Source organism: Natator depressus, chromosome 1 (assembly GCF_965152275.1).
Source record: "Natator depressus isolate rNatDep1 chromosome 1, rNatDep2.hap1, whole genome shotgun sequence".
Classification (NCBI taxonomy): Eukaryota; Metazoa; Chordata; order Testudines; family Cheloniidae; genus Natator; species Natator depressus.
In genome coordinates, this window is record NC_134234.1 from 286,009,045 (window position 1) to 286,029,271 (window position 20,227).

Below are 20,227 nucleotides of genomic sequence, written 5' to 3' on the forward strand. Positions count from 1 at the left end.
CATTTTGTTTTTTATTGCACAGAGGTCAACGAATGAAATATTCCAGACCTGAAAGAGTTCTGAGCACACTGTTCTTCAGAGACCACTCATGATTTTTGGAAAGTTTCCTGCTGAGATGACTGGCCAACAGGTTCTGGGAACAATGTGTTCCTTTTCATGCAAAAGTCTGTTTCACTGGTTTTGACAAAGCTGAGTAGATAGTATCTAGACCAACAAGCCCTTGATGTAAGGGGGGGAAGTGCAGCAAGCCTTGAAAATTGTTTGAGGATGTTGATTATGAATTGACCCTTCATTGTCTGTCCATAATTATTGGGTTCACAAACCTTCTAGTTGAGCACCCCCATCCTATCAGGGATGCATTATGCATTGTAATGAATGTCTTGGATGAAAGGGGATGAGAATATGACACATCCCTACATATGCTGTTCTGATCCACTCACTGTTCTAAAGACACTAGGAACATAGGAAGTACATGGACCCACTTGTCAAAGGGATTTCTGTTTCATCGATAGTTTTGCTGTAGCCCCCCCCCGAGAGAACATGTTTGGTCACATAACATGTTGGGTGACGTAAGTACATGAGGCCGTGTGGCAAGCTCAGACTGTGGTGGTGGGGCATGACACGAGAGACTTACACAGCTGGACAACAGTCTGCGTTTCTCCCTTAGGAGAGTATTCAGTCAACTTCATTGACTCAAGTAGGGTCCCAATGAACTTAATTTTCTACGTTGGAACTAACGCGGATATTCCCTTGTTCAGTGTAAGTCTCAGACTGTCAAAGAAACGAAGGATGAAATGGATGTCATGAAGAACATGATGTTCAGATCTGCTTTGAAGTAACCAATCATACAGGTAAGGGAAGACATGAATTCCTTTCCTCCTTAGGTATGACACAGCCATACTCCAGCTGAATACTTGTGGCACCAATGACAGACCAAAGGGGAATAACGTATTCTGCTAATGTTGTTGAGCTACAACAGAACTTAGAAGTTTCCTGTGACTTGGCAAGATTGCCACATGGAAGCAAACTTCCTTGAGATTAAGGGCAGCAAATAGCATTGCAATCTTGGGAAAAAATAATGGATGTTAGGGAGGCCAAGGGAACTCTTACATACTTGATGGACTTGTTGAGATTTCAAAGAACTAGAATGGGTCTCAGACAACCCCCCTCCACAGACTTGGGAATCAAAGTATTGTAAATAATACCCCTTTCCCCAATGCTGAAAGAGAACTTCTCCTATGACTCCTAGGATGAAGCGTCTGAACTTTTTGAACGAGCACTGACTTGTGAGATGGGTCCCTGAGAAAGGATGGAATAGTTAGGTGGAGAAGGAGGTGGACAGAAACTAGAGAGAATACCCCAGTCTCTCAGTGCTTAGGATCCATTTGTCTGTCGTTATAGATTCACAAACACTGAGGAAATGTGATCATCTGTTTTCAACCTGCGGTTGGGGTGGGAGGAAGGAGGACTGGCTGTTGCTGGCAACTGCAGAGTTATCCTCAAAGGAGGAATCAAATGGCATGCCTCCCGACAGCCAACTGAGAATGAGATGCTTGTGTTGTGCTACAGTTAGCAGTCTGTACAGGCACCTCTTGGGGGCTGGAGTATCAAACACTAATAAAGCAAAAACTGTTGCTTTGAGAGTCTTTAAAAGAATGTAAGGTCTCATCAGTTTATATCTGAAAACAAAGACAAAACTGCCAAATAGAATCTCTTATATCATTTGTTGACAGTTCATAGCTATTCCTGAGTTCTGTAACCAGGAAGTTCTCCTGAGAGTTACTGCAGAGGCACTCACTCTACAAGCAGCATCAGCCACATGAAGTGCAGACTGGAATGACATCTTAGTCACCATGCAATCTTCTGCAAAGAAAGCCTTAAATTCTTCCTTTGCATCCTCTGGTAGTTTCTCAGAAAACGTGGACATTGCGTCTCAATTTACAGTCAAGTTTAGCTAACAGTGCCTGCTAATTTACTATATACATCTTCAGAGAGGAGGCAGAATAAAAAATTTCTCCCATTTAAGTCAAGTCTTTTGGGCTCTTTTTCTTTGGGAGTTGATTTAAGTCTCCCCGACGTGATCTCTCATTGGTAACTGTCACTACGAAAGAGTTCAGGGTGGCATGGGAATAAAAACACTTGAATGTTTGTCCGTGTGCCTAGCTGTAGGAGCTAAGGAGGCTGGCATATGCCATAAGGTCTTTACTGGCTCTAGAAGAGCCTTGTTAATAGGGAGGGGCTATCCTCACAGGGGCAGAAGAGCACGTCCAAAAGCTCGTGGTGTTTTCTTGTACAAGCTCAGCTTTTATGTCCAAAGCTGCAACCATTCTTCTCAGAAGTTCCTAATGAGACAATCATCTGCAACTGAAGAGGAAGTGTCCAGGATCATGAAGTCATTAAGCGAGGAGGAAAAGATGTTAACAGGAGCAGATGGATCCTCCTGTGTTAAAAATTGGTTCCCTGGGCAAAGGTTCCTACTGAAGCACTAAGTGCTCTGTGGGAACAGCATTTTGTACTTCCAACCAAGGTGGCTTTGTCATCATATGCTCTGATGAGATTCCCCCCGACTGGGCTGGTGATCAAGACCCAAGGGAATGGAAAACAACCCAATGTTTAACATTCTAAATCCAAATTGTGCAACTTTAAGACTGTATTCTTAATTTTACAGCCAATGCAGTCTGTTGCATGTAAGCCATAGAAGCTCCAGTGTCTTTTTTGGTGCTTCAGAAAATCAAACATTTTTACAGCCAAAAAGGAGAGGGCCAGAGTGACCGTGTATTTGGACAGCAGATGACTGACTACCACACTATTGTTGAGGAAGTGGTCCGCAGAATGCTAACACCGAAAAGCAAGAGGAAAGGGAGGGTGAGGTAAAAAAGCAAAAAGAGTCTCTAGTCACTTTGGCTGGTAATGCACACATCCTGAATGTTAATTTTTTGCTTATATACGATACTATTTCTCTGACCAAAGTATTGGGGTTGAAGTTTTTGAGATGTGATGCATTTTCAGGAGGCATTTGAAGAATGAAAGTTTTCCACCCTGTCCTAAGGCACATTGGAAATAGCACTTGGGGTACGACCACATTTACTTACATGACGGGATCAAACATATTGCGAATCTTTAGACATGGTGTCAAACTGTTTGGTGGCGAATTTCTTCTATCTAGATGAAATGCTACAAGGAAAAAAACAGATTTAATAGTTTAGTAAATAATGAATACAATACTATCCCGTTTACAAGCATCTCATCTTTACATTTAATCCTTTTGTTGCCTTGAACTTAAGAGTAAGAATATCTTCCTTCCACAATATGAAGGAAAAAAATTTCAACAAATTACCATGTTCCCATAAAGACACTAATAATATTGAGAAAAAACAACAGATACTTTTATTTTTTCAGATTCATAATTGATAGGTTTAAAGATATTAGTTTTGATATTCCGGCCAATACACTGGATGGTAAACAAATTCCAGATAGCTAAAAAGTTGAATGCTGTAACTAATGCAGAAATTGCATGCACTATCTGTAAGTAAAAACAGAAATCTAAGTTCTTGCTAACTAGTTTAAATTTGACAAGGATTTATGCAGTAATTATTCAGTTATAATTATGGCCTGCCAATATGTTTATAAGGATGTAATTTTATGATGAACTTTTCATTTATACTATCCTTTGGGTATTCTATAATTCATAAGAATCTATTAAGAAATAGGGACAGATGATGTTTCAGTATAAAAATATTTCCATTATTAATTCTTTATATTGGAGTGACATATGAAGGCCCACAATCAGGATGGGGACACTATGTATTAGGAACTGGTAAAAATGGTCCTTAAGCCAAAAAATTTACAATCTAATTTTAAAAACAAAAACCACACCAAGTTTACAAAGAAGAGAAGGATGAGAACAGTGAAAATAAGAATGTGGTTACATAGATTAGCTACTGCACAACTTGATGGTTCTATACCTGAAAGGGTTTCTGAAGAAAGACAAACTATCCCATTTCTACACAATCTGTCAATGGTTAACTCTTTCTTGAAGGTGTTACAGTCAGAGTGTTTTAAGTAGAAATCTGGAGGATTTGTTAGTAGTCTCACAATTTAATTCAAGGAGGGCATTCCATTTAGGGCTGCCGGGTATCTGGTTTTCTACCAAGAAGTCTGCTCGAAAAGGGAACCTGGCAGTGTCCCGTTAGCAATGCTAACCGGACATTAAAAGTCCGGTTAGCTGCAGTAATCTGCCTCCGCCACCAGGAGGTGGAAAGAGCAGCAGCTGGAGCCTGCAAGAGCATTCAGGAAAGGCTCCAGCAAAGAGAAATACTGGTGGTTTCCCCGTCCTGCCCCGAGCACGGCTCCCCCTTCCCCCACCCTGCCCCAGTCACCCTCCCACCCCCAGCGCGCAGCTCCCCTTTCCCCTCTCAGGCAAGATGTGCCTGAAGTGACATCCCTATTAAGTTTCAGGGAAACAAAACCATGGGAAGTTTAATTTCTGACTTCCCCTTCTACATTAAAGCAAACGGTTGGTTGTGCCAGACAGAACTAGGAGACGTGGTGGCAAAAACATCCTATATATTTTCTAAGAAGAGCAGTTCCACTCTGAAATGCTAAAAACAACTTATCATGGATACATATTTTTGTATGCGACTTCCCCACTATAGAGTTTACAAATAAGAGGATTTATTTATTTGAATGCCACTCTTTCCTGCTCCACCTGAAACGGAAGTCATGCTTCTTTTTCCTGACCTGTGCACAATGACAGCAATAAGTGTTCTGGAGGCCCAACCCTGCCCTTGCACCTGTACACCACTGTTTCCAATAAGTTAGCACAAGGGTAATGAAAGTCAGAATCTGACCCCGTAAATGACGCACAGTTATTTTTGTTGATAATACACGAGCCAGAAAATAGCTCACTTTCTGTCTGACTACTCTGCGGGCTCTGCTGTATGGCCATTGCAGCACTAACAGAAAAGTTTATACCTGGCACTGAAGTAAACAGATGAGATGCTAAGTATAGAGGAGCTAGTCTATTGAATAGGAAAGTGCTATTTTTATATTGTCACTTTTTCAGACAATAACTGCAATTTACATTTAAATAGATTAGAAAAATCAAATTCTTCCTTTTCAAATGACAGATTAGCCTGCATTAGGAGATGCAAGAATAAATGTTAAGTGTAGAATGCAAAATATAAGTTACATTTAATAATATAACTATACCTTGGCCTTGCCATACTTTAGATGGTATAACTAAAATTTTGTCACATGCTGCAGATGGCTGTATCCATCTCCAAACCAAGTCGTCAGTGCCACCTATTCGTCGTGTCTCTGTGCGAACTCTAGATTCATTTGCAGCAAGGAAGTCAACAGCTCTATTCCAGACCTTCTTCATTTTTTTCCTTCAATTTAGAGCAAGAACAAGAATTATAATTTTAATATTATAACAAAAATACATTATGCATCCAAATACTAGTAATTTCTAATTAAAAGAAATATGGAGGTTACTTACTTGTAACTGGAGGTTCTTTGGGATGTGTGGTCCCTATCTGTATTCCACACATGGATAAGCATGTGCACCAGGCACCTATGATCAAAGATTTCTAGCAAGTAGTGTCCGTTGGCCCACACATGCGCATTTCTTCTCATGCTCTGAACAGAGGAATAAGGGCGGTGCAGACCGATGCCTCCCCAGTTCCTTCTTACTGAGAATCCAGTGATGATCTGCAGCAGGAGGGTAAGCAGGGCAGGTAGTGGAATACAGATAGGAACACAACTCTCGAAGAACCTCCAGTAAAAGGTAAGTAATCTCCATTTCTTCTTCGAGTGCTGGTCCCTATGTGTATTCCACAAATATGTGATTGGTAGGCAATTAAACAGCAGTGGAGGGAGTGCAAGGATGCAGTTGTTATAGATGTCTGTAATATTGCTGTCCCCACAGCTGCATCTGCAGAAGATGTCTGGACCAATGCCTGTTTCACGAAAGTATGGAGAGAGCTCTTGCCCTACATAGGTCCAGTATAAATGTGTCTTGAAGAGATGCTGTAGAAGTCACTTGTGTTCTAGTGGAGCGGGCACTCACCGCTCTGGGGAGGCACATGCACCAGTTGATAATGAATGATGCAGCCAGAGATCCACTCAGAGTCTCTGAGCAAATAATGCTTGTCCTTTTAATCACTCTGCTAAAGGAACAAGCTATCTAGGCATTTTCCTAATTCATTTTGCTCTCCAATGGCAGAACACTAAAGCCCATTGTACATCGAGAGAGTGAAATCTTCTCTCCTCATCAGAAGCATGAGGTTTGGAAAAAAAAAAAATACCAGTAAGTAAGCTGATTCGTGTGAAACTCAGAAATTACCTTAGGGATAAATTTTGGGTGAAGGCAAAGAAAAACCTCGTTATGAAAACTAGTATACTGCCATAAGCACTCCCAGTTCACTTGCCCTTTTGGCTGACATGATGGTGGCTAGGAAGACAACTTTTTCATAGAGAGGTAGGACATGGAGCAGGTAGCAAAATGATTAAAAGGGAAGTCTGGTAAGTTCTGAAAGAACAAGATTAAGATCCAAGTGCAGGGTTGGTTTTACCACCAGTGGAAAGGTCCTAATGAGGCCTTTCAGGAATCTGATTGTAGTTGGATGAGTGAAAACAGGATAGCTCTTAACTGGAGGATGAAAAGCAATGATTGCTTCAAGGTAGACCAGCAGCAAACTAACAGTCTCAAAGTCCATGAGTAGGTAGTCTAGAGTAACAGCAATTCCCATTATTTCTGTGGATAGTTGGCTCTGTTGTGTCCAGGAGGACAAACATCTCCATAGGTCAGCCAGCATTTTCTGGTGCAATCCTTTCTGCTTTGAGAATAGATTGAATAGTCTCCAAACATGAATGTTCTATGTCTAATGCCCATCCAAATACGAGGCTGTGAAATGAGAAGGGCCTGGGTTGGGATATCTGGCCCCACTGTTCTCGAGACAGGAGATCCGTAAAGGGTTGGATGTTGATGGGAGGTCAGGTTGACGTTTTCAGAAGTTATCTGAGCCAGTTGGACACAATGAGAATAACCCGAGCTTTGTCATGGTGAATCTTTTGTAGAATTTGTAGTATCATTCGGATGGAAGGAAAGGCATACCTGAGGTGGTCCATCCATGGTAGATGAAAGACATTGCCCCTGCGGCCTTGGCCCAGAGCTGTTGCTTCCACCACCTATGAGGGATGTGGCCATGAAAATGGTCGCACCAGGCGGATGGATAAGGAAAGGACTCCCACACATACTTGTTCTGGGTTTGTCCAATAAGACAAGCTGTGACCTTGGCAGGAATCATACTCTAGTATTCATGTTGTGTCTGTAGGGTTAGTAAGCAGACCACAGCCAAGCCAGGACTTTTCTATATTAACACAGATTCCCTAGGAAGATAACAGACAATGTAGGAATAGGGACACCAACTGAACATCCATTCTGGATCTGCCAGTCAAGAGCAAATCATCCAGATACAGACAGATGGTGTAGTCATCCAGGCCAACCTCAATGAGAAGACCTCTGTGAAGACCCTGGGCGCTGTAGCGAGGCTGAACGGGAGCACTTTGAATCGGTAGTGCTCTTGGTTTACCAGGAAACTTCTGTGGGACAGGCAAATGTCCACATAAAAGTAGACATCTTTCACATCAAGAGCCACAATCCATGTGCCCTCTTCAACAAAGGGGATTATGAATGCCAATGTGACCATACAAAATTCTGATTTTTGAATAAAGACATTCAGTTGGCGTAGACCGAGAATTGATCTCCAACCTCCATTTTCCTTGGGCGGGAAGAAATATGGGGAGTAGAACACTGTCTCTCAATGCTGAGGTGGCATGTGCTCTATAGCTTCTCACTGAAGAAGAGACCACCTCCGAATGGAGGATCTCCTTGTGAGAGTGGTCCTTGAAAAAGGGGTCAGGAAGGGGTTTCTGGTGGTGAAGTGACAAACTTGATTGCAAAGCCAGACTGAATCCTCTCCAGCACCCACTTGGCCACTCTTGTTGCCCTCCAGTTGCGAGTGAAATGAGCAAGGTAGCCACCAAAAGTTGTGGGGTGTTTTTGTTTTTTTTGGGGGGGGGGGGGGCGGGAAATGAAGGTTGGCATCAAAAGAGGAATGCAGTTCTCAAGTATCCTGTCAAAAGTAACCTATGGATGGTGAGTGGGGTTGAGTGGTGGCAGCTGAGGTGGAGGAAGCCACAAATTTGAGTTTTTGTACCCTCTGGCACTTACGCAGTAGTTTGTAAGAGCACTGGTTTAAAAAGGACTGAGGGAAAAGGTTCAGGCTTATAAACCTGCTTGTGGTGCTCTCTCTTTGGGGCTAGGATGTAAATGCTCAGGGAGCGTTAAGGACTCTAGAACAACTTAAGTGAGTAAATCAACTCATCTCCTTTCAATGAAGGCATTGGACTCACTAAAGGGGAGGTTCTTAGGGGTATTCTGGACCTCCCTGGGGAACCTTGAAGCATGAAGCCAGGACTCTTGCCTCATGACTATAGTGTGGCAACAGCTAGAGCCCTTGTGGATACAAGAATTTGTATCTGTATCCAATCCAAAATAGTGGATATTCACAGATTTGCAGGACTATAGCAATAGCTCTGGACCTAGTGTCAGCTGCATCCACTGCTGTTTGGAGCAGTCTTAGCCACCAGTTTGCTTCATTGATGAAGGCTTAGAACCGAGTCCTGTCCTCCTGGGGAAGTCTGTCCTGAATTCCACATGTTCGGAATAATTTGTGAAATCATATTTTGCTAACAGAGCCTCTTAAGTTAGCAGTTCTGAACTGAAAGCTGCTAGATGAAAATACCTTCCTCTCCAGAAGGTCAAGGCATTTAGTGACCTTGTATCAGAGTTGTCATGCAGTGATGCAGCCTGGATCTTTCTGTGGCTCCCTGCACCACCAAGCAACTGGACGGGTAAACAGAACTCTGCTCCTTCAGCTGGTACAAAGTAACAATTTTCAGCCCTTTCTGGTGTGGGGGCACAGAAGGCTGAGATGTGTCATATTGCCCTAGCAGGTACTATAATGGCCTTGTTTACTGAGAAGGCCACCCTGCTAGGGCCAAAAGGTTGTAGAATGTCCAGGAGTCTACACTGCATGTCACTGATCTCCTCAAGACAGATCCTGAGCTCAGCTTCCACTCTCTGCAAGAGCTCCTAGTATTGCCTGTGGTCATCAGGCAGAGATGGGGATGATGTAGAGACTGCCTCATCTAGTCAGGAGGATGACATGCCCAATGGAACTGTCAGCACCAGCGATCCAGCTCAATTTCCTCCTTTGCTTACTCCAATGGGGCCAGTGGCACTAGCCAGGGGAAGAGGGCGAAGTGTGATTCTTGTCCAGATCTGGGATGTCTAGTGTACAGACCCCAGAAGGGTCAAAATGAAGGCTGATTGAATGGGGAGTGCTTCAAGGCACTGGGTGTCAACAGTCCCCTGGGTCATAATACCTGGGAGGAGGGTGGCTCCAAGACCTTGAAGAAGTTCTGTGTAGACTGGTCTCCCTCCGAGGGAGTGAAGGTTCATCCAGAACATCAGACTCATCTGATGAAAAGACAGGTTCAAGTTCCACCTGTCGTGCCGTTGGTATGTTCCAGCTTGTGGACAGGGTACAGGAAAGACCCTTTCTCCTCAAGGTGGTTTCTTCTGGTATTGAATTGTCCCGTGGAGGATGGGACAAGAGAAGAGAAGAGAAGATTATGGGTAGGATAAGTCAAACATATCCTCCGGTGACGTAAAGATCTCAGTCCATCCTGGAGTTCAGAGTCCTGGAGGCCAGATTGACAGATCCAGTGCATCTCAGGAGATGGGCTCAGCAGATCCTTCCTGGAGTATGTTGAATGGGAATCCAACATGGAATTTCTAGTTGAAGCTGGCAGGTGCTGATTTTTGACCTTTGAAAGTTGGAGTCGGAACCAGAGCTGGAAGCAATGGATCCTTCTTCCATTGCACCTTCCCTTCTTGATCGGAAGATTTAAGCAGACTTAATTCTTTAAGACTCACGCATGAGCCCTCAACCAACTTGGACAGGGACAGAGAGGTGTCCTGTCTCTCAGAGGAAAATCTAGATAGAGATACGTCCTTATGCTTATGTTCATATCCCATACTCTTATGAGAGGCTTAATGGTTTTGCCCTCTGCTCCAGAATTCATGCTCAGAGGGTTGCTACTCACCATCTGAGGTCACAGCACTTGGGGGGTGAGGAGGGTCTCCCCAGTCTGGGTCAGACTGAGGTCTCATGGCTTTCTCCATGAGATGTTTCCACAAACAGCTCTCATCCCTCATGGGTTCAGGGAACGAAAGAGCAACAAATGTTGAACTTCCTGGTGATATGAGCCTCCCCAAGGCAGTAAAGGCAGTGCAGGTGTTCACCGCTGATGGAGAAGAAAGAACTGCATTTCCTGCCCCTGCTCTAACCCTGGGATGCTGGGCATAGTACTTTTCTGTGGGCAGGAACTCCTTGAGATGGAGAGAACTAAACTAACTATAAAGTCTAAAAATTCTAAGAATACTAAACTATATACAATATATACATATTTACAAATTAGAAGACCGACAAAGATAGTTTTAGATAACGAGGATTCTGACTCTGGCCATGCAGTGGTAAGAAGGAATTGAAGAGGCATTGATCTGCACCACCCCTCATGCCGCCACTTCAGAGCATGATGAAAACAACTGAGATGTGCAGACCAATGGACACTACTTGCTAGATATCTCTGATCTCAGGTGTATGATGCACATGTGTACCCATGTGTAAAATACACATAGGGACCAGTGCTTGAACTAAAGGTTTTCATCTCTTATGCCTGCAATTTAATCTAGATGGATTCATTTACTCATTTGAAATATTCAGTAGCTTAGTTTATTGACTAAGGCATTTATGTATGTGTAAGCTCAACATACTGCCCTTTAAAGCAATTCAACAGAATAATTTGAACATACCTGTCCTGAGGTGGTATTAAGGAATCACACACGTGGGGAATAGGCATATATGGCTGCAAGTCTTTGTTCTCCTGACATGCTTCATTGTGACTTCTTAGAACATCTGAGAACACCATAACCAACAATTAGCTACACTGTTACGAGTCAACTTCAAATTTAGTCACCTTTAAAAAAAAAATAAAGAATCAGAAGCAGTTCTGGGTACAAACAGCTGCTTCAAGTCCCCTGCCAATATCAGTAGTTTTACAGGTTTCAGAGTAGCAGCCGTGTTAGTCTGTATTCGCAAAAAGAAAAGGAGTACTTGTGGCACCTTAGAGACTAACAAATGTATTTGAGCATAAGCTTTCATGCCTTTTTGGTTTTTAAAAAGCTCTAAGGAAGACAAATCAGGGAAACTGAATGTACAGGGAAAACAGCAAAACTGACTGTATACAAAGTGCTGTCAAATGTAAAAAAAATAAGCCTGGAATAAAGGGGGGGGGGTGGTATTCTCTATAAATCAGTTCTGAGTTTTAATAATCTTGAGTGTTATTTTTAACTATATGTAAAAAAACTTTTAGACAGAAGTGGAGTTTTTTTGGTTTTTTTTTTTTTTTTTTTTTTTTTTTTTTTTTTTTTTAAAGAATAGAAGGTTACTCTATCCCCTCCCCAACAAAGTTATTTTTAAAACAAATGATTGTGGTAGAGTTATGTGGACATTAATATTGTATATCATATATAATTATATTTGCCCTTCAACCCCGTTCGGATTTGGATCAACCACTGTAGTTAACAGGAAGTCCTAAATCAAGACAGTTTTAAAGTGAAGCTACGGTCCTAAACAAGTAACAACACTGCGTGTATATACTGTCCCTCAAAAGTAGTAAATTAATATTTAGGGGTTAATCTGGATAGTCAACTTCAGTAAATAAAATTTGGTCTGGTTTTGGAATGATCTGTTAAAAGGCTTCTTTCACTGGTATACAGCCACTGAAGATTACTTTAGTACTGAATTTATCAGTTTTAAAAGGAAAGTTGGCCAGATCTAGCTTAATTACAAGAATAAATTGGATGTGGACAGCATTGTGTCACCATTATATAACCCATCCACTACCCTTCCCTATTTCCATTTTTAAGAATAGATTGTTCAGTTAGCATAACTTTGACTATGCTATATTTAAGGTAATACCACAAATCTTCAGGATTGCAAGAATGTATAGTATTCATAAATCGAACACCTTATGCCAATGGTTTGCTTGGGTTTAAAGCACAGGCTAAAGTGGTTTAGCACTTCTGGATACAGAATAGGTATTATGCCTAAACTACTGAGCTAATAATGAAACATGGGAAGGAAATGCACTCGCAACAGAAGATGTGGGAGAGAGTAAACACAAAAATCAGAAGATGAGCATTTGACTTGATACAGAAAGGATCAGTATTTTGAAAATGTGCACAGGTTTTCTAAACCAGTGTTTGTTGTATATTTTAAAAATTCATACCTATAATCTTTACAACCATATCATACATCTGCCTGGTCTCCTCTTCCTCTTTTGTCCAGCGATATTTCATGTAGTGCAAGACTCCCCAAACCATCCCTATACCTGCATTAAAATTCATAATATTCTTTTAGATATACTTAGAACTTTAGCTATTCTTAAATGTGCACCACATACTAGCTGGTGTGTTAAATTCAGCAAAAGCCTTGACGTATCAGAAGTACATACTACACGTTGCTGTTAATGTTTTGCATTTTTGCAACAAAGGAGCATAGAAGCTAGTTTGGGGGCTGAATAGGAAATGGGTTATTAGATTTTTTTAAAAAAATACTTAATTGATATCACTAAAAGGACAGTTTCCCTCTGCTGAGCATCACATTTTGCTATTATTATTGGTAAACTAAAGACCATTTAATTTTCCCTGAGATGAAGTACAATACAATTTGGATTATCTTGACAGATGAAAATAGTAAGGTTTCACATAAGCCAATATCCCCTCTAAACCTTCAGTTTGACAGCCTGTGGAACTTCAAAAAGCACACACTTTGCAGCTTTTGGACTCTACCTGTTGGCTACAGGCAAGCGTTTGGGAGTAGAGGCAGGATGTTTGTAAATGGGAAAGTCTCATTTCTCATAAACTTGGACTGCTTCAACTCAGTAGTGTTCCTTGCTGTGAAGTATTGCATGTATTTCTACAGCTGAAAATCATTCTGATCCTAACTTTGTATCTCCAAAGAGGTGACAAATCTTTAGGCTTAGCAGGAGTGCAGCCTCCACAGTTTGTGCCTATATGGATCAGGTGTCCCTGGTACTGCAGCAGAGCAGGGAGCCCTCTGTAGCCCCACTGTCACAGACCACCTCCCTCACTCCCATGACAGTGGAGCTGCAGTGGGCCGGTAACAGCCTATCCCTGCAGGCGCAAAGCGTGGGGAAGCCTGAGGGCCTGATGGGGCAGAGCAGAGACTCCTGGCCAGGATGACGAGTTCCAGGCAGCAAGGGAGGCCATCTCACTGCTGAATGGCTCCATCCCCAGGCACTAGCCATTCAGCAGTGGGATGGCCTCCCCTGCAGCTGGGGCTCCTTCTCCTCCTCCTCCTCCCAGTCCTGGCCAGTGGTCTGTTCTGCCATGCCAGGACCACAGCCTTACCCATACCTTACACCTGCAGGGAACAGGCATCACTGGCTCTGCAGCCATGCAGGCAGCCCTCTGCAGCTCTGCTGTCATGGCCCCCGCTAACTCACTCACCAGGCAAGGAGTGTGGGAGCCATCCCCAGACAAGGAACTGTTCAGCAGCACCCAGCAACCAAGATATCCTCCTTGCGGTCCCAGCCAGGGGTCTCTGCTCCACCAGGACTGTAGCCTCCCTCACACCTTGCGCTCTGGTGTCTTGGGACCCTCAACTATTCAAGGAATCCCCTGCAGCCCTGCTGCCATTGCTGGGAGCCCCCTGAAGCCCCACTGCAGCACTGCCCTACACCTAACCCCAACCGTACTACCCCCTTTATTTCCAGCGACTGTAAAAATAAAAAATTGTTAAAAAACAAACAAACATTGACAAATATCAAAATGGGGGGGGGGGGGGGGGAATCAAATTCTGCCAAGCCTACAAGTCCTTCTCTGCTTCAGTTCCAGACAGAAATGTCTGGTATTCTAGTTATTGTACATAACATGTTCAACTCAGAATTTGACCCAGGTTCTTCCCCACTGAACTTCACCAGTCAGGAAATTAAGCTTACTGTTCATTAACAATCTTGTCAAACATTCCCATGTGCATAAAGGAGCTAGGGGGCAGGAGAGAAAGAAAGGAAAACAAGATGCCACACTATTCTCAATGATGAAATTGTGAATTCTCTGCTCAAGAAGTCATCTCCTGAAGTGGACAATCTTCTTATTGATCTGTATCAAATTTTTGGGGGGATGTTTAGTGAGAAGGTCATGGATGGTAATTTCTGATGGTTTCTGGAGTTTTGATTCCTCTTCCCCTTAACTCTAGTATGGGACAGGCATTGCACTGGTTGATGATCTCTTATCAATGAAGAAACAGTGCTGAAGGAAATTCTTTTGGTTCTTCCAGCCATTTCTGATACACTGACCATGAGATCTTTTTTGATTCATGTGCAGTCCACACAGGAACCAGTCTATGGCTCTTGATTGGTTCCATCCCTTTTCAGCAAAGGATCTGAGAGGCTATTTATTATTAGCAATACCATCCAAAGTTCAATATAGTCAAGTCAGAGAATGTTAGGGGCTGCTCATTCAGCAGGATTTCACAGTAAAAATGTTAAAATTGTGCCTAGTAGTCTGCATCTGAATTCCAGGCTCTGATTTTGGCTCATTGAATCATATATAGTCTGGGATTCAGTTACTTAAGAAAATCTCTTTTCCATGCAAAATTACTCCTGATGAGATCAGCAGTGACAACTGAGCAAGAGCCCTGTCAGTTTAAACAGGAGGGCATCAGACTGGCATTTTCTATTAATGATTCATTACACTAACCCATGTTCTGCATCAGTCTGTCATAGCCCAGATTTGTTGATAAGGAGCATGCAATGGGTTGATAAGTGAGCTTGTAGTTATTCTATTGTGGGATATATTTTAGTTAGGATGACCTTGACTAGGCAGTGAATTTGTTTGTACAGGGGATTGTATTATTTATGCATTAATCATTGCATCGCACCTTGAGTCAGTGACTGGTGCGCCATACAGAAAAATAAAAGTTAAAGACCTAATTTTCTACCCCTAAGTCAAACCTGGTTGCGACTGGGGCGTTGATTGAAGAATATCTGATCTACAGGTAACAGCTTTAATTAACCAAGCTCCACACAAGTGCTACTGTACAGGATAGGTTTTATTTTCAGTGCTTTCTACAGAAATAATATACAGGTTCTCTGGAATTTCTACTCTATCCTCTCCGTGTAGATAGTCTCATCTCCCCTCCTCCATCAACACCTACACAGAATGTTTTGTAAAGGTTATATTATTTTCGTTAGTTTTCATTACTACTGTCCATAAAAGTTTAAACAAATCAGTGCCCCAAGGATAAAAAAAATTTTCTCCTTCCTATAAACGTTTATAAAAGTAATTGTATATGACTTGTAATATCTGAAGTTTTTGGTACAATCAAGTCATATCAATTTATTACTTCAACTGAAGTGTGAGCCAACTCACTCCAGACAAAGAAATATGACAGACAGAATTAGAAGGCAAACATTGCTAGACCCTGTCCCCACCCACACACTTAATTGCAAATTACAACCACTAATAGGCTGAATTTAAATAACTTACCCAAAAGCAATATTGATAATCTGTGAGTTACAGTAATAAATGCACGGCGAAAACGACATCTGAAAGACATCTGTGGTCTAGTAGATTCCAGGTATTTCACATCAGTTACATTATTTAATTCCTCACTGGGGTCATTACCAATACACCTATTTAAAAACATTTAACAGTGTTAGGGCTAAATTAACTTATTGTGAAAATAAAAGCCTATGAAATAAAATCACTTACTTTATGCCAACATCTTCCCCCCTACTCATGATCCATTGTAGCGCTGTGTTAAGTACTTTTTCATACTCTGGACCTAAACTCTGTCAAAAACAAGTAGTAGAAGTAAAAGATTGATTTATTCTGGTATATTAAAGAATGTAACCCTAACACATAGGTTTATGTAATACCATATAAGAAGGATTAGTAGCCAATACTGATTATTTTTCATATAAAGTTTCAACAACGCACACAAAGGGACACCAAATATATGCAGATTATATGTAAACTTTGGGACTAAAAATGAATGACATCCCTTGAATTGAGAGATATTTGAGAAGTATGCCATTCTCAATTTTAAAGGAGTCATGAATCACAACATTCAGCAATAGTCTACCATTTAGTCACTAGGGGGAGCTCAGCATTCTGCAAAATTAAAACCAAAACTAGATATGAACCTATATATAGAATTTATCCTAGAAGATAAACTGCAACAAAAGATTAATTAAATTTTAAATGCATAATATACTATCAAAATTTTAATTAATCCTTCCTTTCCTAGCATACTAATGTTTCTACTGTAAATCATTTCACATCATCTGTTGTAGGAGAAAGCAAGCCTTCATTACTTTTTGGCAGGTAAGCTCCACAATTCACCTTTAAATATCCTTTGCACAACCAGACTGAAACTGAAATACAGTTTAAGGACTACTTTCCTGAAAAATGTAAATTGAAAAAAGATTTTACAGTAAGTCTTATTCTATCACCCAAGGATCAGACTGATATAAATTGTCCTAAAATTAGAGGACAAAAGTTAGTGTGAACTTATTTTCGCACCAAGAATGAAAGCACTGAGTAGATTCTAATGTGCTGAATGTGTTGCATTGCTTTAAAATTCTGTCACTGCACACAATTAGTGAAGTGCTGCACATCAGATGTTATATTTATATTCCAGTTACAGGCTGGGAGAGTTAAGAGTAAATGAAACTTGTATTTAAAAATGACAAATTTGTATACCAATTTACAGCCTCTCACATTTACAGATTTGAAATCTTATCACCATAACAAAAGCCTTTACTTCCTCTCTGCTAAAATCCTCTACTGTGCATTTTATCTCTTACCTTTACTATTAACACCTTTTTCTATAGCCCCCTCAAAAGGTTACGCCCAGCTCTGCATACCAATAGATACAGAACATTGCTATCCATCTTCACCCATCATTCAGAAGTGCGACCAGCAACACCTCCACTCCTTCCCATTAATGTTTGGGATGCTGTTCAAATTGTCCCTTTGTTCACAGTACAAGTAATTTTTGCCAAGTAAACAACATTTAGTTTAGCTGTTAAAATGAGAATACAAAAAAAACCTCCAAATACCATATTGTTTGGTTTTAAAAAAGAGATTAAAATGAGTAGCAACTTAATAGTATTTTTGCCCCAATTGGGAGCAAAAGGAAGAGTGAGACAAAACTCTCCTTTCATAAGGTTCCAAATGCATCACTTTGATATGAACTCTCTCTCATGGAGGTGGTTGAAAAATACAGATTTGACACTTCAAAAGAAAAAGGGTTGGATTTTTTTACAATAATGTTCACAAAATTATTCCATTTCTCAACCAGGTCTACTCTTATGCTCTACCCCTTATCTATTAGGGAATGCATATATAGGTGAGGTTTCCTAAGAGACTACTGCCTCTAAGTCCTGTCAAAGGGCCTCATGCTGTTACTGCTGTTGGCTAGTACATACCTGGTAAACTTAGGGCTTGGCTACACTTGCGAGTTAGAGCGCATTAAAGCGGCCCCGGGCACCCTAGCTCACTCCCTATCCACACTGGCAAGGCACGTAAAGTGCTCTGACTCCACGGCGAGTGCGCTCCTGGTACTCCACCTCAGCGAGAAGATTAAAGCTTGTTGCGTAGTGGCTAAAATGCCCGGGGGGGGGGGGGTCAGTGTGAATGAGGTGTTGCATTACTGCGCTCTGATCAACCTCTGGAAACATCCCATAATCCCCTTAAATCAAGTGGCCACTCCTCTCATTGTTTTGAACTCGCCTAGGAATATGGATATGCCCTTTGAAAGCTCCGTTTCTGACAGCCGGCTCCGAGACAAAGCAAGCCATTACTGTGAAATGCTGTGTGTGAGAAAGAGAGGCGGGGAGGAGTGGGAGGTCTGCTGCTGTCTGAACTTACAAGACAGCACGCTGACATGCTTTCAGCCCTCGAAAACCCACTCTCTCTCCCCCCACATACACACAACACACTCCCTATCACACTCCACCCCACCCCCCATTTGAAAAGCACGTTGCAGTCAACTGCATGCTGGGATAGCTGCCCATAATGCACCGCTCCCAATGCCGCTACAAGTGCCACAAATGTGGCCATGCCAGTGCACTTGAAGCTGTCAGAGTGGACAGACTGCAGCGCTTTCCCTACTGCGCGCTACGAAGGCTGGTTTAACTCAAAGTGCTCTACATCTGCAAGTGTAGCCATATCCTTAGAGACCATCCTCTCTCACTGAAAAGAGGATCATTCTTGCTTCTTCTCTGTGTCCACGCAACTGAAAACAGCATGAAGACACAGAATAGCAAAATGCTACTGCCTACTGAATTCTGACCTGTCCTTTTACACTTTTGTAATTCACAAGCTTACAGCAAAATTTGTGCTTATAAAGCAACGTCTCCATTCAGTTTTAAAATCTATGTTCTCTTAAGATTTTATATACGACATCTAGGGCGTTCTGGCTCATTTCATGAAACAGGAAAAGGTTAAAAGGATGTAACAAGCACCTTTACTTTCTACATTTACACTCACATTCACAGAAGAAATTTTGCAGTTTAATAAAACAGTCTTTTCCCTTTCCCCCAAAAATAAAAACCATAGGGCTGTGTGTGAAAGATATGTTCATTTCCAGTGAAATACAAAAAAAGATATGCAATAAGTAGTTAAATTTTAATTATACTGCTACACTGCATGTGAAAGTAGCTTTTTAAATACAAATGGTAATGTTATTTGTGCAAACCTTAACAGATAAAACTAATGAAAAAATACCTTTTCCGATCGCTTACTTTTAAATATGCAGCTGTCTCCTGGACGGAAAGGTTTCTCTGAATAGAGTTGCCACAGTCATGATCTCCTGGTAAAATTAAATTTTTTTTAAAAATTTTAATCTATTTATTACTTTGTTATATAAACTAAAAAGCCCACAAGTGCAAACTTACACACTTAATGCAATCTACACAAGCAGAGAATAGTTGGAGGCGTTAAGTATTTCAAATAAGAACGTGTGAGAGAGACTTCTGGATGCTTCCCCCCCCCAAACATCTGATTGCCACAACTATCAACTGTGATGCTACAAATATGATTAGAACTTCAGGTACGAAACAAAAAACAAGAGCAAAAGCACGTTTTTAAAAACCTTTAAAAACTAGACGTGAAATAAAAGGTAGTTCACAGAACTTTATTAAAAGAAACATTAAGTCTGAGGCAAAACAAAAGAATTACTGATTCAGTTAAGGGTGAACACTTGGTCCACTTCCAAACCCTACCCCAAAAGGATGCCTTAAATAATTGGATAATCCTCCATTTTGTGCCTAATTACTGGGAAACTTCTTGCATATATGAATTAATTTTTCCTGGCTTTTTCTTTCAAAATCGTGAGAGTCATAAGTTTCTATAAATTTCCCTTCCTAAAATGAATCTAATACATGAAGTAAATTCAGTGCACTGAAAAAGGCTAGAAAGTATACACATACATACCATACAGTTTTATATTTTAAAGATAAAAAATGGTTACTTTACATGCAAACCAATGTAAAGTAAAAGCAGATTTCCCATTTACTCTGAACACATTTTTGTGTAATAACTTATTACCACATTGGTCTTACAAATTTCTTATATAAGCGCACCTTAAAAAAAAATTAGTATATAGAAGTATCTAGAACCACCAGAAATGCAGAGTGCGTTTTACACACATGCCCGTCATCATAAAATGAATGCGAGTCAAACTTAAGGGGGGGGAGGGGAGAAAATCAATGTGTGAAGGCACACTAGCTTCTTGAACAGACCTAATGGTATTTGAAACTTTCTATTTTATCTCCTTATAATAGACGTGTGCAAACAGAAAGTCGTAAGACCTTGCAGACCCGAGTCAGTCTGGAAAGCTTCAAGAATTACATCACCATCATTCTATTAGTAGGCTTGACCAGAACTAGACTTCTAGATTAAATGCACGTCCTTGATCATCCAGAGAAACTCTAGTTTATTGACAGGTTTCAGAGTAGCAGCCATGTTAGTCTGTATCCACAAAAAGAACAGGAGTACTTG

General features: G+C 41.2%; 1 protein-coding gene across 1 annotated transcript in view; it reads right to left on the reverse strand.

Annotated features, from left to right (window-relative positions):
* Window positions 1–20,227, reverse strand: part of LEMD3 (LEM domain containing 3) — a 78,875-nt gene that overhangs the window by 3,757 nt on the left and 54,891 nt on the right. The window contains exons 4-10 of the mRNA XM_074942101.1: window positions 18,970–19,037; window positions 15,932–16,011; window positions 15,707–15,852; window positions 12,424–12,525; window positions 10,946–11,048; window positions 5,212–5,390; window positions 3,093–3,174 (exon numbers count right to left, since the gene is read on the reverse strand). Coding sequence (XP_074798202.1) covers window positions 3,093–3,174; window positions 5,212–5,390; window positions 10,946–11,048; window positions 12,424–12,525; window positions 15,707–15,852; window positions 15,932–16,011; window positions 18,970–19,037 — 760 coding nt within the window. The remainder of the gene's footprint in view (window positions 1–3,092; window positions 3,175–5,211; window positions 5,391–10,945; window positions 11,049–12,423; window positions 12,526–15,706; window positions 15,853–15,931; window positions 16,012–18,969; window positions 19,038–20,227) is intronic.